This window comes from Cervus canadensis, chromosome 5, assembly GCF_019320065.1.
Source record: "Cervus canadensis isolate Bull #8, Minnesota chromosome 5, ASM1932006v1, whole genome shotgun sequence".
Classification (NCBI taxonomy): Eukaryota; Metazoa; Chordata; class Mammalia; order Artiodactyla; family Cervidae; genus Cervus; species Cervus canadensis.
Window position 1 is genome coordinate 32,199,408 of NC_057390.1, and position 23,639 is coordinate 32,223,046.

At 39.8% G+C, this 23,639-nt stretch overlaps 1 protein-coding gene across 16 annotated transcripts in view; it reads right to left on the reverse strand.

The window, feature by feature from the left end:
* Positions 1-22,109, reverse strand: part of NRXN1 (neurexin 1) — a 1,158,814-nt gene extending 1,136,705 nt beyond the window's left edge. For 9 of the 16 annotated variants that reach the window (XM_043468537.1, XM_043468529.1, XM_043468535.1 and 6 more), the window contains exons 1-2: positions 21,916-22,105; positions 17,530-19,191 (exon numbers count right to left, since the gene is read on the reverse strand). In XM_043468537.1, coding sequence (XP_043324472.1) covers positions 17,530-18,301 — 772 coding nt within the window. In that variant the 5' untranslated portion in view covers positions 18,302-19,191; positions 21,916-22,105. Of the gene's footprint in view, positions 1-17,529; positions 19,192-21,915 lie in introns of all 16 variants that reach the window. The other 7 variants (XM_043468544.1, XM_043468543.1, XM_043468542.1 and 4 more) reach the window with 2 other exon arrangements.
* Positions 22,110-23,639: the final 1,530 nt, after the last annotated feature.

Below are 23,639 nucleotides of genomic sequence, written 5' to 3' on the forward strand. Positions count from 1 at the left end.
CAGATTGAAAATCCTATAAAATAGAGAGTCACCAACTTCCTTTATTAATCTGGTCTTATACTTGCAAATATATCCTGCAAATAATTTAAACAGATTTTTCTTTATTCCCTCCATGAAAACAGTATAATACTTGATCTCTATAAATTATTTACCTTTTGTTACATAAATAAGTGATACTATTTTTTAATATATGTGTATACACATGTGTATATATGTGTATTTGTGTATTTGCAATTCATGTTTGCTAAATAATATATTTTAACATTTTCATTCCCACTTAAATAGATCTATCTCATTCAAGTTATGTTGTTAGGTGCTATATAAGGGTCTAACATGATTTATTTAGCCAACTACTTGCTAATTAATACTTGAGTTGATTCCATTTACTTGATTTCAGCACTACAAGCAACAGATAATGTGTATCAGTGATAATATATTTGTGAGATATATTCAGGTTATTTTTGTTTAAAAAAAAAAGTCCCAAAATGGGAATTGCTGTGTTAAAGAGTATATATAACCATTCAGATTTATCATGACTACTGCTAAACTCTACAGAGTGATGTACATTCCAACCAGAAATGTTCAAGAGCATAAGAGTGCCTATACTGCCATATCTTTGCCAATACTGTGTATGATGGTGCCCTTTAATCTTCTCAATTAGCTAGGCAAGAAATAATACTTCAGCTTAATTTATATTGCTTTACTTATTACTGAGATCAAGCTTCTCCTATTTACTGGGCATTTGTATTTCTCTTTTAAATAACTGCTTATTTTCTTTGACCCATTATCCTTATTATTCCCTTCTTAATAGCTTGAACTTATTAATAATTAAATTTACTAACTGTTTAGCTCCTAGTATGAGCCAGTTAGCAAGCTCTTACATATATATGCATATGTATATGCATACAGATAGATAATAGAACACATATAAGTTTAAATGTCCCTAGACTTAGAATCACATGAAGAAATAAGACGGGATGTTAAATAACTGTAACAAAATGTGTTGAATGTCATGTTAACTATACCATCAAGAGTCTACGCAAATCCAGCATTGGTTCTGCAGGAGGACTACAGGGGGATGTCAGGGAGGACTTCACAGAGATTTGTGAATGATGGGTGAAATTTCACTCAGTAGAGACTGGACAGAAGGTTTTTGGTCCAATAAAAATAGCAGTAGAAAGGGCCCTGAGACATAAATGTAATAATTAGTCATAATACAAATAATGACTGGCTTAGATCACAAGGTTTCAATTAAGATAAAATGGTAAGAAATGAGACTGGGAAGATCAGGAGACAGATTAGGAAAGTACTCACCTTCCAAAATTAAGAACGTGTGATTTATCCTTAAGCCAAAGGAGAACTATTATTTTTAAAGGACCACTGCAGCAGTAAAGAACTGCTTCAGGTGGGGGAATATGGCGAACAGCCCGGGATTTGGAACAGGGGTAAAGAGATTATAAAACAATCCTTTTGGGTGAATATGGGAGCCTGAAATAGCATATCAATAGCGTCAACTGAACTGATCACAGAAGGTACACGATTAGTGCCTTTATTTCCTGACTTAGAGTCCTAGATATTCATCTCTGTGACAGCATTTAATGCATTATATTGAAATCATTTATGGGCTTCCCAGGTGGAGCTAGTGATAAAGAATCTTCACTGGGAAGACCCAGAGGGATCGGGTAGAGAGGGAGGTGGGAGGGGGGATCGGGATGGGGAATACATGTAAATCCATGGCTGATTCATGTCAATGTATGACAAAACCCACTACAATATTGTAAAGTAATTAGCCTCCAACTAATAAAAATAAATGAAAAAAAAAAAAAGAATCTTCCTGTCAATGCAGGAGATATAAGGGGTGTGGGTTCGATCCCTGGGTGGGGAAGATCCGTGGAGAAGGGCAACCCAGACCTGTATTGTTGCCTAGAGAATCCCATGGACAGAGGAGCCTGGTAGGCTACAGTCCACAGGGTCACAGAGAGTCAGACTTGACTGAAGTGACTTAGCACACACACAAAATCATTTATTCCAGCCTACTCCAGGAAATGGCAACCCACTCCTGGAAAATCCCATGGACAGAGGAGCCTGGGAGGCGGCAGTCTATGGGGTCGCAAAGAGTCGGACACGACTGAGCAACTTCACTTAACTTCACTCCACTCCACTAGAATGTGACTTCTTCCCCTTTCAATTCTTAGACCAGTGGTGACCAAACACAGTGTCTCACAGGAAGGTAAAAAAAAAAAAGTCAGGTTTCCTGATTTTCCTTGCTGCCAAACAAAGAAAAAACAAACTTGTATTTGTCATCAAATGTTTTTTCTACCTATTCTCTATAACTTTCTAATGACCTACTACAAACTATTTCCTTTTCATATGAATGGATCCAGTGATTAGAATAATTTGAAATTATGGCGACTTAACTGAGAGTGTGAAACGATCCATTAAGTGTAATTTTAAAAAGGATCCATGTTTCTCACTCTTCATAGGCAATACTGCATTTTTCAATAAGGCTTATTTTTACCATATCATTAATAAGATCACTAAAGGTACCCATGTATACTCTATTATAGATCTCCATAGACTATGATTAATAGTGAGACTTATTCATATTTTTGATCCCCCCCCCCCCTTTTTTTTTAATACTGTATTTAGGTCTCAACACTTTCAATTTTGCTGCCAAACTTCAAAAGTACTGAGAACACAAAGGTGAATGAACACCTCTGAGATGTTAAGAGCTAACATCTTGTCATATGTAGGATAGCTTCCTAGTAAGTGGTTTAGGAATTAGGAATGAATTCATGAATGGACAAAAACATAGAAGACAGAGATAAGCTAGATTTCTGGTTTGCGTAACTGTTTACACTGAGAAACCGAGGACATGACAGTACCCATAAACAAATGTTCTTAATGTTGTGAATGGTTGTTGTTTTGGTTTTGTTTTCTTTGTTTTGTTTTTAACTCAAAGACTATTTTTTCAGCCCTCTCATCTCATCCTTCTCCAGGAAGAATTCACACTAGTGCTAAAACCCCTTTTATCCAAAGCTATATTTCCCAGAGGAAGAGAAATACCAGAATAAAAGGTTTGATATGGGAGTGATACCACTTGAATGGGCTGCAGTGAGTCAGCCAGGCAGAAACATCACACCTGGAGGAGGTGAATTCCTTGCCGGGAGAGTGCGATGGAGGAGGCAGCATGAACAACAGAGGGACAAGGTGAGTTGAGACACAGGCAGCAGCTGTAACTTGAACTCAACCACGTCGAGGGAAACATGAAGCTGGGCAGTCCACGGGTAAAGAGGACAACAAGGGCTAGTGGCTCAAGGCAAACGCAAGCCGGGGGGCAAAGAGCCCATCTACAGTAATCTAGAGTGGCTTCCAGGGACTCCTGTGCACAGAAGATCAAGTTAAGGCAACTGGGGAAGTAATTCATACTCTGTAGCAGTCGGTGCTATGTTCTACTCAAATGCATCTGTGAATTATAACTTCAGACCCTCTTAAAATGGGTTTTCTGGCTCTTTTCCTTCTTAGCAGGGGGTAGTTTGGGGACTTTCTTTTTTAGGGGTGGGTGTTGTTTGGAGCTAATTCTATGTCATACTTGGAAGATCTGAATGCTAAAAGTTTTCCCAAAAGTATAATTATTTACATAACTATGAGCTAAAAATGTATTCTGAAGGTTATTTAGTCCAGGCCTCTGACCAGAAGAAAATCAAACAGTTTAAGAGGGCAGGTGTCTAAGCTATTGTTAAGACTCTCCAGGAATAGAGATTTGCCCACCACTTCTGTTGGCCTGTTCTCACATTTACACTAGAATTACAAGCAAATATGGTTTTCTCTTTCCTTGGGCCTCAATCAACACAGTCTTATTCATATCCATTTCCACTGGTTAGCTTCTGTGGACCAGACTTCCACTGCCCATTTTTCTTAGTCCAGATTATTTTTTCTGTTTTTCAGCTCATATTTTTCTGGCCTACTTTTCCGGCTTAAAAATACAATGCTATCAAGACTCTTCCCTTTACACCATTTTAGACTGCTTGATCTACGGACAAGAGTGACAGAGGCTTTTTTTAAAACCACCAGGTAACAACAACCTACTAAGGATTTTTATGAAGCCCCTGTCTATGCCATTTCCAAGGTATAATAGGAAATTAGCTAGTCAGACGGAAAGGAGAGGAAGGGAAGGGAGTCAAAGTGCAACGATGCTGATGCTACGATGAACAGACCAAGAGGATTGTGATATATTTTGGGAACTAACCTTTGGGAGAGCATAAGTGAATCAGAATGATAGTGGGTAAAATAAATATAGCAGGAAGACTTCCCTGTAGCTCAAACGGTAAAGAATCTGCCAGCGATGCAAGAGACCAGGGTTCAATCCCTGGGTTGGGAAGTTCCTCTAGAGAAGGGAATGGCAAATCCACTCCAGTATTCTAGCCTGGAGAATTCCATGGACAGAGAAGCCTGACAGGCTACAGTCTGTGGGGTCGCAAAGAGTCAGACATGACTGAATGACTAACACACATAACATAATAGGCAGCTACTAGGAGGAGGAGGCAGAATGTCAGACCAGTTTCATAGAAGGGGGACTGAAATGTTTTAGCTCGGTGAAGACAGTACTCTTTCTCTTTAGGTAGAAAAGATAACTCAAGGAAATACTGAATACATGAATCCTATTTCCACTGAGGACATAACAAGAATAAATTATGTCATCAGAGAAAGGATTTTCATTAAATTTAAAAAAGAAATTCTGCCCAGAAAAAGTTACTAAATACTTAACATGGAATGCTAAGAGAAGGGGAGTAAATAAACATGAAATTGCATTAGTTTATTCAGGCATCTTTTAAACTCAGGGCAGATTCTTACACATGAAGGAGTATGTAAAGCATAGTTATTATTTTAATATTAGAAAAGAAAGAATTACAAGTCCAAGGCATGGCCTCAGGAATCATGCATGCAGCCTTCATTAGAATGCCAGCTTTGCAAATTCCTAATGGGCCTCAGTTTTCACATCTTTAAAATGGAGAAAATAGCACCTACCTTATGGGTTTGTGAGGAACAGCAAATGAATCAATGTGTGTAAAGAACTTAAATTAGGGCCTGACACAGAGTACGAATTATGTGTGATTTTGCTCTTGTTTTTGTTGTTCTTACTTGTATTAGTAGGAAAGAGCCCAATGACACATTGCCAAAGACAAAAGATGATTATAGTTTCTGTGACTGAATTGTAGGCAAGAATATGGTTATATTTGTTTTTTTCTTCCTCCTATGTTTGCCCTCAGCTCATTTCCAGGGCTAAAAGTCAAATGTATATTCTTGTCCCTTCCTCCACTAACCAGATGTGTAATAATTTGTAATATTTTAAGTCACTAGTTCACAATTTTCTGATTGTTTCAAGCTCTCCTAGTTCTCCACTCTCTCTCAAACTTTTCTCCAACACTCCATTTTCCCCAATCATCTTCTTCTTTCCCTATCTCCTGTCCCTCTTTCTCAGCCTTCTATCTCATTTTTATTATTACATATCCCAAGCATCACAGCTTCCCTGAGGCCTCATTGTCCTTCCATCCTCCATCCCTGTGGGTGCAAGACCCTCCAAAATTAATATCTGGCCCCAGTGCAAATCAACATTACCTCTATTTTAGGATGAAACACAACATTTTCTGTGTCATACAAACAGGGACTTTGTCCAAGATGAATAACACCCTGAGTCTAGGGCACCTCCACCCTAGGGGAGGAAGATGTGCCCACCATTTTTCTTTATTTCCAGTGACCTCTGGGTAAATGGACAGCTCTCAGCTAACAATCAGAGAGGGGGAAGTGCCATCTCTGATGAAGAATTATTCTAATTCATGAAACTCTAACTTTGCCTATACTTTGAGGAAGGAAATCAACATAGAGAGCTGAAGAAGGATAAACATTGTATAAAACACAAGGTGGGGGCAAAAAAGCTTTAAATGTTATTTGAAGTAAAAAAAATAGAAATTGTGGTAGAAGATAGTTTATTATATTCTATTTATTATATTGTTTTTACCCCACCATTCTAATCTGAATAAAAGTATAAGGGGCTTCCCTAGTGGATCAGATGATAAAGAATCTGCCTGGAATGCAGGAGACCCGGGTTCAATTCGTGGGTCAGGAAGATCCCCTGGAGAAGGAAATGGCAACCCACTCCAGTATTCTTGCTTGCAGAATTCCATGGACAGAGTAGTCTGGCAAGTTATAGTCTATGGGGTCACACAGAGTATAAGAGGCCAAAGGAAAAGAGATTAATAATCCATATATCAAAAAATTACCCATATAATGACAAAAACTAAACAATGAGGCATGTTCTGAACCTTATAAATGACTCATTTGAATATTAAAAGCAAAATTTTGTATAGATTGATACCTACTTTGATAAGGGTTTTGGTGCTATTATTGACTTTTTAAAACCTGGCTGGCTGTTTCAAAATATTCCTGTGGTGGTCTTAGCTTACAGGAAAATCACTAGCAGTTCAGTAAATAAGTTTAACTCCCTGGTTTTCTTAAGTATGAAAGTTTTTAAAAGTCATTATTAATATTAGTTTAACTGTTTTTGTATGTTTGAATATAACTGTGGCTCATTCTGATAGATATTTAAATAATAACTATTATTATTTTATAATAATAAAGGTTCATTAAGTTAGTTACTCTTGGTAACTGTCAGAGAAGTCTTAGAGCAAGACTTAATATATTTTGTCTTTAATACAACCCCCAGGAACAGTTGGGGTTTTAGTTAACAATATGAAAGTGCTATTTAGCAAAAACCACAAAAACCTCTAACATTATGCCTGATCAGAGAAAGTCAGTTGTCATAATTTAAGGATAAATTTTTCAAGTTTCTAAGGTCTTCTATAGAAAAATATATATGTATTTTTCTATATAAGAAAATATATAGACTATTTTAAATCATAAAAACATTATATTTTATTGATATGTTTAAGCAGTATATATTTTTGAGGGTTTTAATATGATTTTCAAGACTTCAAATAAAATCCTTCTCTGTTTATATTATGTAATTTTCTTTTACATGTCTTATTTTTGTGTATACATATCTCTGTTTATATACATGTACATTTATGCATCAAAAACAAATGTTTCATGATTTTAAAATATCTCAATACTTTATTTCACAGAAAGTTGATTCAATTTTTAAAACAGGGGTTCATAAATGTATCCTCCTATACAGTGGTCATGTATGGATGTGAGAGTTGGACTGTGAGGAAAGCTGAGCACCGAAAAATTGATGCTTTTGAACTGTGGTGTTGGAGAAGACTCTTGAGAGTCCCTTGGACTGCAAGGAAATCCAACCAGTCCATCCTAAAGGAGATCAGCCCTGGGTGTTCATTGGAAGGACTGATGTTGAAGCTGAAACTCCAATACTTTGGCCACCTCATGCGAAGAGTTGACTCATTGGAAAAGACCCTGATGCTGGGAGGGATTGGGGGCAGGAGGAGAAGGGGACAACAGAGGATGAGATGGCTGGATGGCATCACCGACTTGATGGGCATGAGTTTGAGTAAACTCTGGGAGTTGGTGATGGACAGGGAGGCCTGGCGTGCTGCGATTCATGGGGTCGCAAAGAGTCGGACGTGACTGAGCGACTGAACTGAACTGAACTGAACTGATACATGTAATTGTGAAATTGGGTCATGGAATACAGTATATAACTTCCTATTTTTATAATGTCTAAATCTGGAAAAAATTAAACATTTAGTATCTTAAGCATCACATACAGTCATTTCAAATAAATAATTACATTGTTTGCAGGGTTAAAAAATCAATGTTGCACTCAAGATGAAAAGCTAGGTTGGAAGGTGGTATCTTCCATACAGCAGCTATAGTCATATGCTGCCATGCCAGCTTTTGCCCTAAGGAGAGTCTAGGCACGCTTAATTATAGAGAGACATCACTACTTAGAAGAAAAACATGAGTCTTTAATTTCCTTGCCTCTGCTGGACTGGAGTGGTTCTTTCTGCTGAATCTAGCAATGTCTGGGTAACACCCAAGTTTAGCTGGCTCTACATACAAGACCAGGTATTGTAAGGTAACAAACAGCAGTAACTGATCAGTACTGCTTCTGTTATGGATTGCCATCCACACAGAATTCATTATGTCTATAATTAAACAAAGGCAGGACCCTCCTAATGTTAGGATGCCAGTGAGGCAACTGTTCTTCTTGGCAGTGCCTCTTCTAACTTCTGAACCACCAGATCCCTCCTGGGAATCAACCTGAGAAAGTGATATTTGAAGCAGCACTTGTTCCCATAATGTGGCATCAGTGTCTTACTAAATACAGTGCAGACAGTTTTGAGCACAAGTGACTAGACAAGAGTCCAGGTCAGCACTTTGTCTTGCCAGGTCAGTCTTGTTTTCTTCCCGCTTCTTTCCAATAATAGTGTTTCACATATACCAGAAACAGCATAGAGAATATATCTTTCTAACTCCAAGAACTACTCCCAAGTTCAATTTTAAGCAATGTGTTGGGAAGCCAAATTCACTTATCCAGAAAGAGACACTACTTTCTCATTATGTAATTTCAACTAAGTGCCCAGTGTACCATCACCTATATCTTCAGCAGAATCATGTTCTAACTCAGCAACTCTCACTAAGTGTATACTTAGGGGACCAGCCTGGGTCTTTACATTTGTGCTGAATCACCATAGACTTTGATACTTTTAATTAACTATATCTCCTAGAATCTGAAACAGATGGAAATTGTGTCGCTTGTTTATGGAAACTAAGTATTTTCATTCAAATGATCAAGAATTAGTTGTAATATTCTTTAGATGCAAGATATTGGTTCTTTACTTCTGGTTGCATTAGAGTAGGATCAACCTATTAAGCATAACATGAATAGAAGGCCAACAAAAAAAGCAAACACACGAGCATTATGTAAACAGAGTGTGATGAATCCTGACAAGCTAATCCGATTCTTTATTATCATGACATTAGGAAATGGCACTAAATGTAAGGGTCTGCCACAATCGTCAATTCTGAAGGCTTTATTAAAAATCAGCCATTCAAACTGGCACCAAGTTGGCAAGTAGGGAACACATTTTCAACAGCTATCACCTGTCTGTTAAGTGAGACACACAGGTTATGTCATATAATGGATACAGTTGCCTGCTGGGACAAAAGACACACCTGGGCTCAAGTTTCCTCTCTGCCATTGAGCTATGGAATTTTTGGCAAGCTACTTTTTCTAATATAGTTTTCTCATCTGTACAGTGGGCATTTTACAAAACCTACCAAGTAGGATGTTGCAGAAAAAAATAAGGTAAAACAGATAAAGTACACTGCACAATGTCTTTCACTTGGTAAACATTAAATAGTAAGTATAATGGGATTCTAAACAGAATGATTTTAAATTGTATTCAAATTCAAGAGGTGCTTATAACACCAATAAAGTAGGAGGGCCTAGTGTACCTTTTGAAATAATCTGCTGCCTAATATTTTTTGGGGGGAAATAATGTTATTTTTAGTTTAGAGCGTATAGCTTGACTAGTAATTTTTTTTCCTCCAATATCCACTCATTCAAGTATTTATTGAGCTTTTACAATACATTCATCATTAATTACCTAAAATACTAGTAGTTGAGTTGTTCTAATTGGAAAACATATATTGCTTGAATGTATTGGTAAGATTTTCACTCAAATAGATACAGATACAAAATAAGAGCCTATGTTTTATTTCCAATATAAAGGCACAAGAAATTGGAAACCAGATTAAAAGTTGTGTGGGAATTTAAAACAATATCTCTCTCCTTTCTCTTAGATGCATTCATATATAAATAACACTTGCGTCCTGGAAAGGTCACTGGATTTATGTTTCAAATACCTGACTCTTGGGCTAAAATTTGTAAATATGTATTTCCATTAAGGATTCCTTTGCAATTTTTTTTTATATATAATCAGTGCATTGGTATTCATTGAGAAGCATTCCTTTCAATGCTTCTGAAGAAATTTTTTTTTTTTTTGGGTGGAGCTTATATACAGTAAATGACATAAATCTTAAGGGTGTAATTCAGTGAATCTTTACTCATACATATGCCCATATAACCACCACCAAGATTATGTCAAAAGCTCCACTGTGTCCTCTTCTAATCCACACCACTGAAAGCAAACCCCTATTTTGACCTCTATTACAGCAGATTAGTTGTGTCTGTTTTGAACTTCACATAAATATAATCATATGATATATACTCATTCAGCTGCTACCTTATGTTACTAATTCCATTTGCTTGGATTTTACATAGGAGGAACAAGGAGACCTTTGAGCTTTTTAAGCAGCTTGTCTATATTAATGTGTCAATATGTACTAAGAGAACTCTACCAAATCTCATTCCTACTATTGGGTGTAAACGATCTAAAATTCATTGAAAATGACTTCAAAGTAGATTTACAGAAACAAGTTTAACATTTTCACTATTCACATCCACAACATCCTAGAGCCGCTACCCTACTGCCATTGGATACTTCTAAAGTTTCATGTTTTTCTGAGACTTTACATCTATTATCTACTCACAAACCTTCTGTGAGGTAGGTTAGCCGGAGTTCACAATCAGGAGTAGTCTGATTAGGTGTTGCTCAAAGTACAGTCTTGGAAACTGAAATTACAACATCAGCAGCCTTACTCTACTTTTATCAGAAGCTAGAAGCACTGCCACACCTGGAACTTAGCTCTTCAGATGCCCACCACCTTCTGTTTACATACACTGTGTGAACAATAACATTGTTGGAAAAGATTCTGATGGAGCACTGTAGACATTCCATATTCAAGTGGAAATGCATGGAATCCATGCTCGAGAGTGAAAACCAAAAAGCCATGCAATTTCTGAAGAGCTCTAAAGCAACTAACCAAAATAACTCTTCTCCCCCTAAAACTTAATTCAGACATTTTAAGACTTACTACTCAGCAAGGACCACACACACTTACCAATTTCTACACTTCCAAGTAACAGCAAGGAACTGAGCCATACAATCATAGAGAACTACACAAGGAAAAAGTAAAAGGGCTCAACGTAATATCGTGATGCACAGCAAACTAAGATCCTTTAGAATGCAAAAATGATTTATGCTATGTCATATACTTGCACAATTTTTGAAAGTACAGTTTGCCTAACAACTTCTAATAATAGGTTTATCATCTCTGTAACAAAACAAAACCTGGATATCTACAGTAAGGCCTAATTTTCAGTGTATATCCATAGGAGTCAGCCCTACGAACAGAGTAGTCACCAAATGCTCGCTGAGAAATAAGGAATGTGAGTCCTGTTTTAGAAACCAGTGTGGCTCAAAGTTGTAATACTCAGAATGCAGCTAAGAATAAGAGAAATATTATATACTACCTGTCCTTTTGTAATCAGAGATTTCTTAAATAACCATTTAATTATCAAATTTAATTTAATGCTATCCAAAACTGGAACATGATGTTACTAGTATATATGATTTTACACTAAAAATATAATCTGTTCATGCAACTATAAGAAATCTTTCTTGAGCTTTTAAAAGCTCAAGTATGTTAGCTAGTTCCTCTGTAACATACAGACAAATAACTTGAACTTACAGATGAACCTCAAAGACCAATTATAAATAAGATAGATTCATTAGACACCTATAAATTAGGATAAATGTAAAAAATCACTAAATATGGGATTAGGATGGATAAAAGTATTTATGTAGAAAATGACAGTTTTTACAAATGCTTCTGTGTTAAAGATTCACTTAATTTTAATAAAATTTCTCAAGTAGAATATGTGTTAAATATTTTGAATTACAGCCAGACATGGGTAACATGAGAGCGCAGCTGTGTAAAACAGAAATGAAGGCTCACTGTGTTTACTTTTTGCTTTACTTTGTAAGTTGAAACTTTAGGGCTAATCAAGCAAGGATCATTATTACATTAAAGCTCCTTTTAAATTTAAAAAAAAAAAAAAGCTCTATATTTGAATTTTCAGTGCCTACTCAATGGCTCAGCAGGTGAAGTATCTGCCTGCAATGCAGGAGACATAGGAGACAGGGGTTAGATCCCTGGGTGGAAAAGATCCCCTGCAGGAAGAAATAGCACCCCACTCCAGTATTCTTTGGAGAAGGAAATGGCGACCCATTCCACTATTCCTGCCTGGAGAATTCCACGGACAGACCAGGGGGTCGCAAAGTATTGGACATGACTGAGCGGCTAACACACACACCAGTATTCTTGCCTGAAAAACTCCCTGGGACAAAGAAACCTGGTGGGCTACAGTCTATGGGGTTGCAAAGAGTTGGACACAGCTGAGCATGCACGCATATATTTGAATTTTACTTGACAGTAGCCCTGAAGAAAGCGGTATCAGTAGAAGTAGTGGTGCTAGTGGTAGTGGTGATAATAGTAACAAAAACAAGTGGATACTTTAGAATATTTACTATGTGCCAGAAACTGTTCTAAGAGCTTTACATGAAGTGAACTGCTTGCTTTTGAGAAGAGCCCTTTGAAGCAGGTACTATTATACCATTTTTACAGATGACAGTGTTGAGGAATAAAGTTTGAGTGAGCCCACTGCAACCAGGCAGTGTGGGCCCAGTCTGTGCAATTCAATCTTTATACTACAAAAGCATCTCAGAACAGTTAAACAAACAACACATTCCACTTCATTTGTGGCATTCTAAAAAAGTCAGTTCTGATTACTATTTTACAGCCAAGGTAAGGCTTTTTTTGATAGATCACACAGATGCCTTTCATTGTTATGCTTCAAAAGCTCCTCAGAACATTTTATCTACATCAAAATTATGAAATTTCTCCATTCCCCTCAAAGTTTTTTCAGCACAGGTGATCCACCTTTCCTCTGATGGTAGACTTCAAACAAAACTCTTGCAAAAATCTCTGAATCATTTTTGTCCAGTACTTACCTATACAGTACTTAATTTTTTTAACCTTATGAAAATTATATCTATGTAGTATTTCCCTTTATTGGAGCAGTTAAAATACTGAAAGCCTAAAATCTGTCTGTCTATCTATCTATATTATCACAAGGAAGGCATGTTGAGCAAGATCCTTGGGAATATAGTTAAATAGGGCACTATCAATGGGCTTCAGAAGCCTACAGAGTCAATGGACATATCTGAAAGAAATCACATAATAATCTACATAAAGGGTTCAGATAATGCATTTTACAGGTAGAACCAAAGTGTTCCAAATAAGTGGCCTCGGAGTTCTATATAGAACCAAACTTACAAAGATTCTAACTTCCTCAGAAAAAGAATCTTGCTTCCCTCTATATCCCCTGGTTCAGTCTACAGTTTACAGTGTGTGCTTAACAAATGTTGCTGAGTGACAAATAGAAAATAATGCTTTTCTCTGGCCTCCTATCAATCTGGTCTCTACACTACAGTCAGAGTGCTCATTCTGAAATGTAAATTTGATAATGATGTCCTCCCCCTTACCTTCCACACTAAACTCCTTCCATTGTTTTTCCATCATTTTTTCAATAAAGACTAAAATTCTTAACACTGTGTTGGAAGGCCCTACAGGACCTGGCCCTACTGCGCTCAGACTTCCACATTCAAGGGCCTTCCCCTAGCTTCCTGAATGTGCCATGTCAGCTCCTACACCAGGCTGTGACCTAACATTTCTCCTGTGTCTTTACCTGGCTAATTCCTTATTTCTCAGACTTTTGTTTAAGTATCACCCCTCAGGAAAACATTTTTTGATTAATTTGGTTCACACTATTTGAAGTTCTCATACTACAAAGTACTTGTCCTTCAAAATATATACTTATTGTTTAAAGTTTTCATGTGTTTACTTTTTTAATTACTGAGCCTCCTCACTGGAATGTGAGGCTTTTACCTTCCTATGAAAGCAGGAACTATTTCTAAGTTTATTCACAGTTGTATCGCTTAGGCCTATGATCAGGCACATGCAAAGCACTTAACACTTGTTGAATAAAGAAAAAAAAAATGAATGAATGAGTGAATATGGTTGTCTATCTGGCAACATTCATAAAGTCATAGAAAGCAGAGGCTTCATTAAGTGATATCTATCAACTGTCATTTTCAGTAATATTAAGCAATCAGCCATCACAAGCCACTTGTGTTTCAGGCTATTTAAATAGAGGAAGTGAATAAAATTGATACTCAGTCTAGTATGACATTTTCATATAAGTGGCCCTAAAATGCATAAAACCTGGACTTGGAAATAATAAAATGTATAAGTTAAGTTCTCATTGATCAGCCTTTTATTCTCATTTTTAACTGGGTGGCCACAGAATTCACTAATTCTTCAAGCTGCTAGGAAACTATTAGTGATCTTAAGTAGAAACTTATTAAATAATAATGACCCCAGGACACTTAGATGGGTATGATTCACTGAAAAAGCTATGTATCCCATAAGTATCCATCATATACATTAGTTCTGTGTGTGTGTGTGTGTGTATTCTCTTGAATAATCACTGGATCTGAAACAATGATCAAATCTAATAAAATGGAAAGCATATTCAGCAGTCATGATAAATACAGGGCTTGAGAGTAAAAGGGTTGGTGCTCTTACCCAGGCTCTGCCACTAACCTGATCACGACACATAACCTTTCTGTTTTCTCTTTCCATCACCACATGAATAAATAAATAAAACTTGCCAGGCTGTCTGAACAAATGAGTAAGGATAAAAGTGAGTTCATTAAATGGAAATATTCTAGAAATCCATAGGTGCATAAGTTGTTTAAAGGCATTCTAGAAAGAAGAGAATATTCCTAAATTTTTTTTTAATAATTCTTATTCTATTTGGAATACAAAGGCAACTAAAATATTAGACTTTTTATCAAGTTAAAAAAAATTGTAGTTGGGACCAGATATAATTTGAAAATTATTTAATGTTTGCTGTTAATCTTTTTTCCAAATTTTCTCAAATGACTATGCATTTGTTTTTAAATCACCATTTTTTTAAAAAATGTGGCAATCAGTGTAAATACTGGCTATATGCAGGGCTTTGTTTATATTTCATCTGAATACGAATCATCTGTCCCTAGCCATCAATACATGATTGGTGTTGGGAGAGGCATCCATTCTCAATTAATTATTTAATAGTCACTTGACACACAAGAAACAGAGAAAATAAGCAAAATGGAGCCAATCTTTCTAGGGAGACTGGCTCTGCCTTTATCACTCCATTTTCCATTTCTATGATAATCAAAGGAATCCAGCCTTTCGTTTTCCTTTCATGACCAGTGGTGATTTCTGCACTCCATTTTCAGCTCGAATTTTCAAAATGAATCAAACCTCTAGAACCATCCTGATGGATTTTCTTTTCTGGGTTGTATTACCTTATGCATCAGGTACTATACTGTCCACTTATATATATCTAATTCCAGATTTTTCATCTCATGGAAAGAGCTATCTACTTGCAGAATGCATTTCAGAGATATCTAATTCTGCTTCTCTTCAAAATATTATTTTTGCCATGCTTTCTCCACTCTTAACTGTTCCTGATTATGCACATCCCTGGATTCCTATGTTAAAAATGCATAGAAAAATAAAAATTTTCATTTAAAACACCCTCCCACACAGAACAAGCTGTCATTGTGTCATATTTGTTTCCTAATTTAAGGAAGGAAGTTATATTTCATGTGTTCTTCCTTAAATTGTCTGCTCTGTATTTTAAAGCAGCATTGGGATATTTAGAGCAATGTGTCCCATAAAATAATGTCCATCTTTTATTCATTTCTATGTATCAGTGCAGAGGTATGCAACTTCAAATTATACTATAGCAAACCATCAAATGTAGCTAACTTATACATGGTTTACAATCAAGTTAGATTTGGTAGAGAAAAAAGCATATACTGTTTCATTTTTCATAAAACATAACTATAAAACCTGATGCTAAATCCATGGAAATTTACCGATCAAGCTAAAGTGTAGTATAGGCCATGGGACACACAGTCCTCTGTAATTACTTAAGCCAAAATACATGAAAACAAAAACCTTCATGGAGGCAGAAAGCAGTAAAATCACACCTTACTTTTTTTTTCATAAAACCAAGAAGGCTACAGAACTCTCCTAATGACTAGATTTTTTTTCCCCTTTCTGCTGTTTAAACAATTACAAATTTTATCGAGTCTTCATTTCTCTTAAAGTCAGGTAAGAGAACTGCCAAGTCTAGTAAGATTTACAAGGGCTAGTTCCCCTTAGCAGTGTCAGCAATAAAAAAATAAAAAACGTCCAGAAGATATTATACAATAAAATACAGCCATACATAGAGTTTTTGTCCCTAAAGCTTTCAAAATAAGATTTAATAATTCAACTTTAAAAAACAGCCATAAATGCCATTTATCCATATGTTGTTGATTGTCTTGATTTGACCCGAAAGCTATCTACTTTAAACCCTGACATCTCTCCTGCTCAGCCACAGATACATTCATATTTCTTTTTCATATCATTCACTTTTTGCTCACAGGCTTTCCTGTATTTACACAACAATATTTTTCCTTGGTCATTGTTATGTAGCAATATTGGAAAAACACATTAATGACTGAATTTTATGTATAAAAGGGAGAAAATTAAACTTAGAAGTATGAGGTTTTTTAATTCTACAGTTTCAATCCCTAAGAACAACAGCTTGGCCTCCACTACTCAGATAAATATCATTAGCTGAATATCCTTGGAAAATCTCTTGCAATGCTTCATATGCATCCCCTGTTTATTAGCCTGCAGAAGCTTCCCAGTCCAACGTCTCAATCTCTCTATTATTTACCTTCCCAAGTCATCTGATTGAGAAATACGCTATTTAATCTCTAACACTTCTAAACATGAGCTGACCTCTCTCCCACTTCAAGAAACCACAGAAAAAATTTGATTAAACCAACAAATGTTGGACATAGCCAAAGAAACTACCATTAATTCCAAGAACCCTCCTCCTAATCAAGAAATTCTGCACCAGTCCTGCGCTACTCCCACCTCCCTTTCCCCACAACCAGGAGCAGGACTGGCCCCTCGACTTGAAAAAGGCACAGCTGTGTCGATGAATCCTGTCTCCCTTGCCCATTACCAACGATGTGGGGATTCTCAACCATGGTCAATTTCTCCTGACTTCATTTTTCACCAAACGTATGCCCAATCTTCTAGATGCCCAATCTGCATCTTACGGGGTAAATCCGTGTATTACAGACAGTGGTGACAGAGGAAAAAACACGTTGTATGTTCTGGTGGGCCCCAGACCAGTGAAGAGAGGGAGCGGCCTGGCAAAGAACCCGAGGACTGCAGAGGAGAGGTCATTTTACTTGCCACTTGGAAGGCAGTGGGACTGCTGGAAAGGGCTCCCGGGAGGACACTGCACCCGGAAATGGGGGCTGCTCAACCTTTCCCGAGGCCACGGCAGGGGCTGTGGGAAGTGAGAAGGCGGAGAGGCCCGAAACAGGTTTTCACCTGGACCCTATGCGATACAAGCTCTCCAGAGAAGGAAGCCCGCATGCACCGGCCCCGGCCTGCCTCGCCCTGCCTCCCCGCGCCCTGCCCAGGCCAAGGCCCCAGGGCTCCAGCGTCGTCGGGCCTTACCTTGGCTGCAGTCCTTGCCGCGGAAGCCGGTTCGCGAGCAGTCGCACACCGCCTGGTCGTCCACCACGGAGCACACGCCCCCGTTGAGGCACACCCCGCCCTCGCCCTCCTCGCCCCCCTCGCAAGGGCTCCCGCCGCCGCTGCTGGGCGGCTCGTCGTCCAGCTTGACCTCGCCGCTGTCCACGGGCAGGGCCAGCGAGGAGTTGACCCGCACGTCGCGGATCCAGCCTTTGAAGGGCTCTCGCTCCCGCACGGAGGCCAGCGTGAGCTTGAGCGCCGCCGCGCGCAGTTCCGGGGGAAGCCCCCCGACGAAGAGGCCGCTGAACACCGTCATGTCCCGGCGCTTGGATTTGACCTCCACCCACTTGGCCTCCACCTGGTCGATGAAGAGCGTGGTGTTGCGGAACTGCCGGCGGATCCGCACGCTGTGCCACGCGCCGTCGTTGACCGGCGTGTCCGTCAGGAGCGTGGCGGGCTCGGCGCAGAAGATGGAGAAGCTGAGCTGCAGGCGGCCGCCGCGCGTCAGGATGAGCTCCAGGAAGTCACAGAAGCCCTCGTCGTCGAAGTAGAGCACTAGGCCCCGGGCGCTGCGCGTCTTCAGCTGGAAGCTCATCTCGCTCTCGCAGCAGGCGTTCCACTTGGGGAAGCGCGTCCACTGGCCCTCAGCACCCGGGAACTCCAGCCCGCTGCCCAGCTCCGCCCAGCAGCCCAGGAGCAGCAGCGAGAGACACAGGAGAAAGCAGCCCCCGCGCTGGAGAAGCGCCGTCCCCATGCTCGGGGCTGGGGTGCGGCGGGGGGGTGCCGGGGCCGACAGGGTCAAAATGGTCTTGGACACCGTGATGCAGAATTCGGGGTCCGGAAAGAAATCGGGCAAGGGGACGGGCAGGAGTGGGAGAGATGTCCCCTCCTTTATCTAGCTCTTTTTTTCTTCTTCTTCTTCCAGCAACCCCTCCCTCTCTCCCTATAGTCCCCTCCCAACTGGAAAACGTAGACCCCAGTAGCACAGGGCAGCCACAGAACTTCCAGACCAAAGGGAGGATACACTTTGGAAGCAACGTTCTGGAAAAAGGTGTCAACAGAAAGTCAAGGGAAATCACGCATCCATTTGAGTCCGATGAACTAGTCCAAGGGCATCGGTGGGGTCGGCAGATACTTCACTGTTCAAATACCATCATCTGCCAGGTATCAGCGGTGTTACCAGGCAAAAGGGAAACGGTGAGTCAGGTAAAAAGCAAACACTCTCCAGGGAAGTCAGATGCCGGCAATGACCCAGGACCCTTGGATGCTTGGTAACACCTCAGGTGTTTCTCCTCCGGATGCAGTGTCCAGACCAGTAAGGCACACTTGTCAACCCCAGAGGAGCTTCAGAGGCCTGCTGCTTCTGCCATTATCATAGACTTCCAGTACCACTGTAGCCGAAGCAGAATTCCTTGCACATGGCCTCAGGGGCTGGGTTTTACTTCTCTTTTTCCCTCCCCAACAGTAGGGTTCAAACACAGAAGCTGTGAAATAGCCAGAAGCTGTTAGAGGTGGAAAACCCAGAAGCTCCTCTTCTCTCCTCTCCGCCTCTGCAAGGCCGAGCTAACATGCCAGCATATCAATTGGTCGTGTGTTGGTGATGCATTTTGGTTTTATTTTGTCTTTTTATAAGGACCCAGAAATCTGCAGAAAATTAAAATAAAAATTAAGTTCTAAAGTCTGAGTATCATATAATCATTATTCAACCCAGAAATCAGGTATATAATTGCTGTTATTAGCAAGTCAGAGTTAACCTTATTGGAAGGAACTTATTTGTCCTGATCTATAAGTAAGAAGAACTGATGTCTCCTAATAGTTAATATCACACTCTTACAATTCAGCCATTACACCCTTGTAGGTTATTCTAACCCTTAATAGGTAACCCTCCCAAGGTTTTTCTTTTAAATAGAAATTTGGTTAATGTTATATTTTAATGTTTCTGAGAAAGTTTAAAATATATGAAAAGGAGAAGGGGGAGAAAGACTCTATTAGAAACTTCTCCTTATATGTGCACTGGTTATATGGAAAATAAAAATACAGCCTATTTAAATCTCAGTTAATAGCTGATTTTACAACAGGCGAAGCATACCAAACTGTTGACTGGAAGCTGCCAGCATGGATTTGTGTAGAATTCCTACTCTTATTTTTCTCAGAGAGAGAAGAACACTGATGATTTCTTGAGATTCTTAAATTTCAAACAAGTATTTTCTTCCTTTTTATTGAAGGAATCATTCGTTATAGGAGAAAATAACTCACTGGAATCAGATGTCTGTTTTTGGCAGCATTTGTGTCTCAACTGCCATAATATTAACTCCTCTAAAGTCAAGTATTTAATATTTTGCCTAACAGTGCAGTGATCTTAACTCCTCTTCAAGTCCTTTCTGGCTGTCGGCTCAGAATTTGTGTGGTTAGAATAGCTACTGTTGTCAGCTTAGCTGCTATGGTTCAAGGAAGCTCACATTTAAAATCATATCTTTGAATTACTCACTCTACTATTAAATCATCTCACTTTATTCAACTCTAATCTGACAGGTTCTTAAAATGGTATAGAACTCATATATAGTGAATTGTTTTTCAGGCTTTTTTTTTTTTAAAACCAAAAATTGCTCTCATATTTTAACCAAGAAAATCACAATGTATCATCTGGTCTGGTTAAGAAAATATATGTATTTCCTTCACCATTTCCATTTCTCACTATCTCCCCCCGCCCAGCACACACACAAACAACACACACAGGCACAGACACCAGTTTATTGCCTAGACACAGAAACTCACTATCCAATTAACACTTTTTTCCTACAAGCTGAAACTAGCAGTAATTTATGGCACCGCATTGTACTGCTGCCCCTCCATGAAGGGAACTGAGAACATTTCTCTTCAATACAGAGCGGTCCCTACAGGTGTCATCTGAGAGCCACCAAGCTAGGGCATCCCACTTCAAGTTCCTCCCCAGATGCAATTGATGACTGGTTCTCTCTCTTTCAGCACACACACAAAACACTACACACTGCCCACTAGCAAAGGGAAATTAAAATCTCAGTTGCTTATTTATTACGGCTGATACATGCCACACCATCAGTAATCACCAGCCATATCTTGTCTACTCCTGCTCCAAACCCAAAGAAAAGTGCTCTTAAAAATCCTTCTAAGAAACATATTATTCAGAAGACTTTCATTTTTTAAGTGGACTCAGAAATCTGTGAAATTTTCAGTCATTGTGAAATAAATCTGAAATTTCAAGATCAAGAGTAAGTGCTTTGAAACCATTTACAAGCTCCTGTGTTAGAAAACCATTTTTTTTGTTGTTGTTGTTAGTCAGTTAGAATCAATTGTTTTATTCATTGACATTCCATAGCTCATAAAACCCTTCTTTACACCGCTCTCTTGCCCTCCTCCAACGATGCATATCTTGACAATTTTTTTTAAGGAATGTAAGAGAGGGAGGAAAACATGTATATTCTTACCACAGGGGAGGTCAACTGACTCTCCCAGTTCTTAGAGGAAGCTCATTGTGTGTGAGAGAGTATCTGTATTTATATGGAGAAAAGGATTCTCTCTAGGTGCCGGGAAAACCTGGCGAGTTCACAAATTAGAGGATAAAATAAAAGGATCTGAAAAACAACATCACTGCAGCCAAAGGAAGAAGCGCTCTAATTCAAAAGCAGACTAACAGCCTCATTAATCTTTTCTTTCATTTCTAGAATCAAATTTATTCCCAAGCCACTGGAAGGATCGATACAGTATGCTCATGGGCTGCTGCTGCATTTATTTTAATATGTTTATGGTAACACACACACGCACAAACACGCACACACCTTTCCATGCATCATTCAATATATCATAATAAAGAACCTGAAATCTTTGAGAGGGTTTTTAGAAGCGCCTATCATTTCCCCCTGGATATTTCAAAGTCCCTTAATACCAATGCACACCCAAAATTCTCCCTGGCTTTCCCGCCCAGGTCTCTAAGCCCTGTCTCTGATACCAGTGCAGTTTCTTGGAGCCTGGAGTCGACTGCACAAATTAAGGCTAGGCAAAGCATGGTGCTGATGGGGAAGGGAAAGAAAGATGTAGCTCTAGATGTATTTTATTGCTTTGGTTTCTAACTTGCCCGTTTTCTTTTTCTGCTAATAAATCACTGCATTCAGTCTTCAAGTTACTACCCCAGCTCCATCATTTCATCCTCTTGCCATTATTTAAAAAGCTTCATGCAGAAAAACCAAGGTCTATACTCCTCCACCCTCCCACCACCCATCCTTCCCTGTGCATTTGTGGCAGATCCTGGCTCAATTACAATGGGGAAAGATATCCTTCTCCAGCTAGCCTCGCCCCATCCCCTCCCCCCCAACACAAATTGAGCTTCTTTACCTGCCCGGTTTTCCCCCGTAGCTCGAGCCAGAGCTTGAGGCATGCAACGGTCAAAGCGAATTTCCTGAGGTCTGTGGATAAGGCGACTGCTGCTGCCTTTTGAGAGGCGTCAGGCTTGAGCGTCTATCTCCAGGAGTGCGGGAGGGGAGAGCAGGCAAAGGAGGGGAGCAGAAGGAGGAGGAGAGGGAAAGAGCTGGGAAGGAGGAGGCGGTCGTGGAGCCCGAGAAGGCTGGGTTACGTGACGTTGGGTGCTGTCCTTCTGAAAGAGAAGGGCGGAGCTGCGCTCTCCGCAGTACCATGGAGAGCGGCGGGCCGTCCCCAGACTGGGATACTGGTGGGCTCAGCCCGCCGGGCGCAGCCCCTCCCGGTGGGGATGCTGCGCAGTGAGGTGTGTTTCTGCCTTTGCTTCGTCCTCTTGCCGGGGGAGCCCGATCCTGGGGGCGGGGACCTAACGCAAGTGCTTCTAACTTGTCACCACCCACCCTCCCCCAAGAGAGAGAGGGGAGGTGGATATAGAAAAAGAGGAAGAGGAGAGAGCGGGAGAGGGAGAGAGAGAGAGAAGAAAAGAGAGAGAGAAACACGTAGCCTACTGAGCATGCCCAGGCCCCTGCTAGACCCACGGAAAGCTGAGTGGAGATTCCACTTCTCCGGGGTTTAGTCGTGATTGGGCAAGGGTATCTGAGAGGGTTGGTTCCAGGGCCAAAAGAAAGGGGCCGAGGAGTCGGTGATTAAGATGAGCTCTCGCTTTACTGGTGCCCTTTGATCTCTTGCTTGGAACCCTGGAAAAGCTGCAGCTCTTCGAGGAATGCAGAGACAGGCAAGGTTCACACAGTCGCTGGCATTCCCCCAGACCCACGGTCCCTGCCCCACCCCTTACAGTGGCCCGGGGATGAGTGATCACTTCAGATCTTCACGATCTGCCCAAGTTTTGCCAAAAAGATGCAAAAGGGACCCACCAGGTTAACGTGCCAGCTTCAGAGCCCAGACTCATCTATTGGACAAGGTACTTTGGTGGCAGCGTCTCCTCATCCCTTCTCCTCCCCCAGCTTTCTGTGCTCTGCCCTGGCCATGGACATCCGGAGCTGAACCAAGTTCTGTTCCTGTTTAACTCTTCGCTCTGTCTCCTCCTTCCTTTTGCAGCTGGTAAAACCTGGAGGAAGTAAAACTTGATAAAGGCACTCACCATATCACTGGGCATGCCCAGTAGGCATTGCTGAGTTTGATGACAAAGGAGTTAACTCTAAAGGAAGCTTGCAAAATAGGTGGTAGAGAAGTCTGAGGTGTGTGGCTTAATTATAGTTTGAGTCCTATGGACTTTTAAATTTCTAACCCTATTATATTCCTAGTCTGGGTTGGTTTTAGAGCACAAAAAGCAGACATATTTATTTCAGTATCACAAGCCTAATAGCTTCAGCCTTAAAGGTTGTTAAGGTAAGACTATTTTCTGCATCTCAGCCCTATATAGCGAAACTGTAAAAAGTAGACAAATTCAGGAGTACTAAAATAATATACATTCCAAATCCGATATTCATTTCCTGCCAAAGAAACCAGAACTCATTCCTTTTGATAAGCCTATTTATACTTTCACTGCTTGTCTAACAGTCTAAATAACTTGGAGACAGGAATAAATTGTATTATTTTTATTGGCTTCAGAAAGGCAGTGTGGTCAAGTAATTAAATGTGTGGGAACTAGAATCAGGTTGTCTGAGCTTGAATTTCATCTC